Source organism: Entamoeba dispar, genomic scaffold (genome assembly GCF_000209125.1).
Source record: "Entamoeba dispar SAW760 scf_1105229460357 genomic scaffold, whole genome shotgun sequence".
NCBI lineage: Eukaryota > Evosea > Mastigamoebida > Endamoebidae > Entamoeba > Entamoeba dispar.
The window spans coordinates 1-4,114 of record NW_001854152.1 but is presented as its reverse complement, the minus strand read 5'-3'; the positions used below and the strand labels follow the sequence as shown (position 1 = coordinate 4,114).

General features: G+C 26.7%; 4 protein-coding genes across 4 annotated transcripts in view, besides 6 other annotated features; 1 reads left to right on the top strand and 3 right to left on the bottom strand.

The window, feature by feature from the left end:
• EDI_059260 (uncharacterized protein) overlaps nt 1-632 on the top strand; it is a gene marked incomplete at both ends in the record, with an annotated part of 1,322 nt that extends 690 nt beyond the window's left edge. Inside the window, one exon of the mRNA XM_001737095.1 lies at nt 7-632. Within this exon, the coding sequence (XP_001737147.1) occupies nt 7-632 (626 nt within the window). The remainder of the gene's footprint in view (nt 1-6) is intronic.
• Nucleotides 633-664: 32 nt separating this feature from the next.
• On the bottom strand, nt 665-2,002 carry EDI_059250 (abhydrolase domain-containing protein, putative; the record flags this gene model as incomplete). The annotated part of the gene is made up of 1 exon (XM_001737094.1): nt 665-2,002. The coding sequence occupies one exon, from the start codon at nt 2,000-2,002 to the stop codon at nt 665-667; it is 1,338 nt and encodes a 445-aa protein (XP_001737146.1).
• A 42-nt stretch (nt 2,003-2,044) lies between these two features.
• Nucleotides 2,045-2,175: a sequence feature (AT_rich).
• A 123-nt stretch (nt 2,176-2,298) lies between these two features.
• Nucleotides 2,299-2,349: a sequence feature (AT_rich).
• Nucleotides 2,350-2,411: 62 nt separating this feature from the next.
• Nucleotides 2,412-2,496: a sequence feature (AT_rich).
• A 244-nt stretch (nt 2,497-2,740) lies between these two features.
• Nucleotides 2,741-2,865: a sequence feature (AT_rich).
• Nucleotides 2,866-2,883: 18 nt separating this feature from the next.
• On the bottom strand, nt 2,884-3,359 carry EDI_059240 (uncharacterized protein; the record flags this gene model as incomplete). Its single annotated transcript, XM_001737093.1, has 2 exons — nt 2,884-3,127; nt 3,187-3,359. The coding sequence occupies 2 exons, from the start codon at nt 3,357-3,359 to the stop codon at nt 2,884-2,886; spliced, it is 417 nt and encodes a 138-aa protein (XP_001737145.1).
• Nucleotides 3,147-3,171: a sequence feature (AT_rich).
• A 57-nt stretch (nt 3,360-3,416) lies between the features above and the next one.
• Nucleotides 3,417-4,013, bottom strand: EDI_059230 (uncharacterized protein; the record flags this gene model as incomplete). The annotated part of the gene is made up of 1 exon (XM_001737092.1): nt 3,417-4,013. One exon carries the CDS (start codon nt 4,011-4,013, stop codon nt 3,417-3,419), a length of 597 nt encoding a protein of 198 aa, XP_001737144.1.
• Nucleotides 3,979-4,009: a sequence feature (AT_rich).
• Nucleotides 4,014-4,114: the final 101 nt, after the last annotated feature.

Here is a 4,114-nt window from a genome sequence, read left to right as displayed (position 1 = left end):
AAAAAGATTTAAAAGAAAGAGGAAAAGAAGCTAGTAAGACAGCTAAAACAAGTTATGAAAAGGCATCTCAAACTGAAGAATGGAAACAAGCCAAAGAACAAACAAAAACAATTTCTAAAGAAGTCTATGAAAGTGAACAGTTCCAAGTAGCTAAGAAAGAAGGAGAAAAGAAAACTGCTCAACGTATGACTGGAAGAGAAGACGCTGAATTTGATCCTAGTGTCACAATGCAAACATCTGTTAAACCAACTATTGTTACTGATGAAAATGGAAAAAAGAAATTTGGAGTTGGAGTTACTGTAAAACCTAAATTTGCAATGGATGGTGATGAAATTAACACTAACGCACCTGCTATGACTGTTAACAGTACTGTTGATCCTAAACTAAAGAAGAATGAAGATGGTACTACTGGTGTAGATTGGGGAATGAAATCACAAAAACCAGTTGTGTCAAAAGAAGCACCAAAAAGCGAGGGACCAGAGTTTTCGTTTGATACTAAAATGAAACCTAAAGTCGAATATGATGAGTTTGGACAACCTAAAATGAAAATAGATACACAAACTGGTAACTATGGTGCATCTTGTAAAGGACATTCTATCAATGAACAGCAAGTTAAAGAAATTACAAAATAAACCAATATAAGTTGTTCTTATAATCATCAACTTTAATTTAATTCATTTAATTGAAGGAATTCTTGTTGGATTTTATCCAACTTACCTGATTTAAATAATTCATTCATCTTCTTCATATAGCCCAATGATAAATCATCATAATATCCTTTTTCTCCCTCTTTAAATGTCCAAGATAAATGTCCACCAGTTTTTGTTGCCAATGGAGTATAAAATGGTGAAACAGATGCAATAGTTCTTGATCGTTCAAATAAAGCAGGTGTCATAATAGCAACAGGGTCATCTGCTGAATTAAGAGATATACATGGAATATAACATTTAGGAAGAAAGTGATGCATTTGTTCTACGTCATAATAATAATTTGCAGGGCAACCATAATTGAAAGCTTTTGAAGTAAAACCATCATCAAATTGTTTCATTGATTTTGACATATAAATTTTTGGAACATCACCAACCATTTTTCCTTTCTTAATTTCTTCTAAAAAAGCATTTTGATTCTTTTTAACTAATTTTAATTCAAATGAAGAAAATGTTTCATCTAATGCAGGGCATAATGACAACATCATAGATATAAGATATGGTGATGGTGAAATGGCAACACAACATACAATATTTCTTTCTTTACAAAATTTAGAATGTCTACTAATCAATCCTAATATTGTATTTGCTCCCAATGAATACCCCATTAAATCTATTGGTGCTGTTGGGTATTTTTGATGAATAATGTTAATTGCTTGAATAGGGTCATCAAATAAGCACGAATGATATGCTTTAGGTACTTTTAATGTAGTTCCTGCACACCCTCTATTAGTTAATACACAACATCTATAACCTTCTTTCATTGCGTAAAATGAATTTCGTTGAATATATGGTTCTCTGCAACCACCAGCAAGCCCATGGAAGATAAGTAATATAGGTGCATCTTCAGGTAAATTTTCTTGGTTCTGTCCCCAGTCCATAGCAAATTCACCCCCATCAGGGGCATTAACCATTGTTCTATCAAACTCAATAATTGGGGATTTAAAACGAACTGCACCTCCTATAATTGTTTGAAGAATTCCTCCTGAAATCCAAAATGGAAGGGTGTATGGTTTTAAGTATGGTTTTAGTGCTTCTTCTGTTTCTTTGTGAATTGGAGAGTCAAAACCACTTGCAAGATTTCTTGGAGTTTCAGTTATAGTAAGTGGGAATGAAATATATAAACAAAGGAACACAAGAAAGGCAATAAGGTGGAGCGTAATTAGTGACATAACTGTAAGTAACATTAATATAATTTGAATGTATTCAATATAATTTCTTTTTGTGTACAGTAAATATCTTTTAAACAACACAAATAATGTGAATATTACACAAATTGGCATTGGAGCTCCCATATCACAGTAATATTCTAATAAATTAGTTAAGTTTCTTGTAGGATTTTTATTATAACAGTATTATAACTTTTTTAATGAAACAAAAATTACTTAATAAAATTAATTTCGTTATTTATCCTTATTTATTTTATTAATGTGTTATCAATTAAAATAACATTTTTCTTTATTAAAAAGTTAAGAAGAAATTTTAATGCTATACACTTGAAAAAATATTTAACAATAGATGAACAATAACAAAATAGAATGTCTTGAAAGTTTTTTGTCTTTATATATTAAAAAATAAGATAGAACACTTCAAAATTTAGTTTTTATATTATATCAATAAAAAAGTTATAAATTATATTAAACTAGACTTTGGTTTTTTATTTGTTTAATATATAATACAGAGTTTTCCAACACTATTACTAACTTTTTATTATTCATTTTTAGAAATATTGTTAAAATTTAATTAAATATTGTTATCTAGAATATATAAAATATAACAAAATATAAAACACATCTAGTTGTTATGTTTAATTATGTACTATATTGAACTGTAGTAGTAATTTGAATGTTTTATTAATTAAATATAGTATCTTTAAATTCAATAAACTGTTTTAAGAAAACAGATGGTCATTACTCTATTATATACCTTTGGTTTATTTTTATATTCCAACTAAGAAACCAATTAATACTTACTTTCTTCAACTATAAGGTATAATAAATTAACCAAGAAAATAAACAGTGAGAAAGAAGACCTAAAATATATAAATTGAATATTTTTATCATATTTAATTTAACATAATTGTATTTATTCAGAGTTTTTTTCAATAATTAAAAATAGTTATAAATAACATAAAAAAAGAAAAATTTAACATTAAAAAGTTGATAATACATCAAACTTAACAAATCCTCGCATATACTTGTTCTGCGATACTGTGAACATCAGTGTCATGCTCATTCTTTAATAATGTTGAAAGTGCAAATTTTATATCTTGTGAAGATGAATGAAGTTTTCCTAACGCAATTAAAGTACTAATTCTAACATTAGAAATAGGATCGTCTAACATTAAAATTAAGTTTGGAGTAACTTTTGTTGAATATTGTTCATTTCCTTTACTTACAGCAACAAATGCATAAGCCAAACTATACATTATTTATTTCCTTAAATTAATATTTTAAAAATAAAAGAAAAAGTAACAAACGCTTGTCGTTGATGACAATTACCTTTTTGATATGTCAAGAATTGATTAAATAATACACTTCTTTTACTTTCATTTTCTTTTAAATAATTTTCAACTTCCTTTAAAGCAACTTCTCGAACACCAAAAAATCCACTCATTGTTAGTTTAACAAGTACATCATCATAAAATGACATTGTTCTTAATATTGGAAGATGTTGTGCAATACTAACTTTCACTCTGAAATACTTTTCTCAAACAAGATTTCTAAATAATTCACTAAATCTCCCAGGATCTAATGATAATACATCACAAATATATCTTCTCATTTCACTTTTAATACCTGCACTTTGATCATTAGCTAATTTCTCAAAAATATTAAGTAAGATATTTTTATTATGTGCAAGATCAAATACTTGTTTAAAAATAATATTAACAGTATTTCTCATAATTTCTTCTATTGAATCACAACTCTTTTCCATAAGATTAAGAAAATATTCTTCTTCTTCAGGATATAATTGAATAAGATAAGGAATTATCTTAATAAGACAAACATCAACATTATCATTAAAATTTGTAAGTTTTCTAAATATATCAATAAAATTTAATTCTTTCATTTTATATTGGATTCTTTCATTTCTAATGATTGTTGGTAATATTTCAATACATCCAGCAATAACTTGTTTTTGTTCATCATGAGTAAGTTCAATATATTGATTATATACATTATCAACATCTTCATCAAAGATTTTATCAATTACATATTCCATTGATCTAACAAATTCTCTTCTAATAATCCATGCTTTATCATGAGGGATTTTTAAATAAATTTTCATAATATATTTTTGCATTGCTTCTTTGTTAAATTTATTACTTGCCAAATAACAAATCATTCTAAGTGCTTCTTTTCTATAACTATATGTTTCATTTCCATAAAATATTTCAATACCAT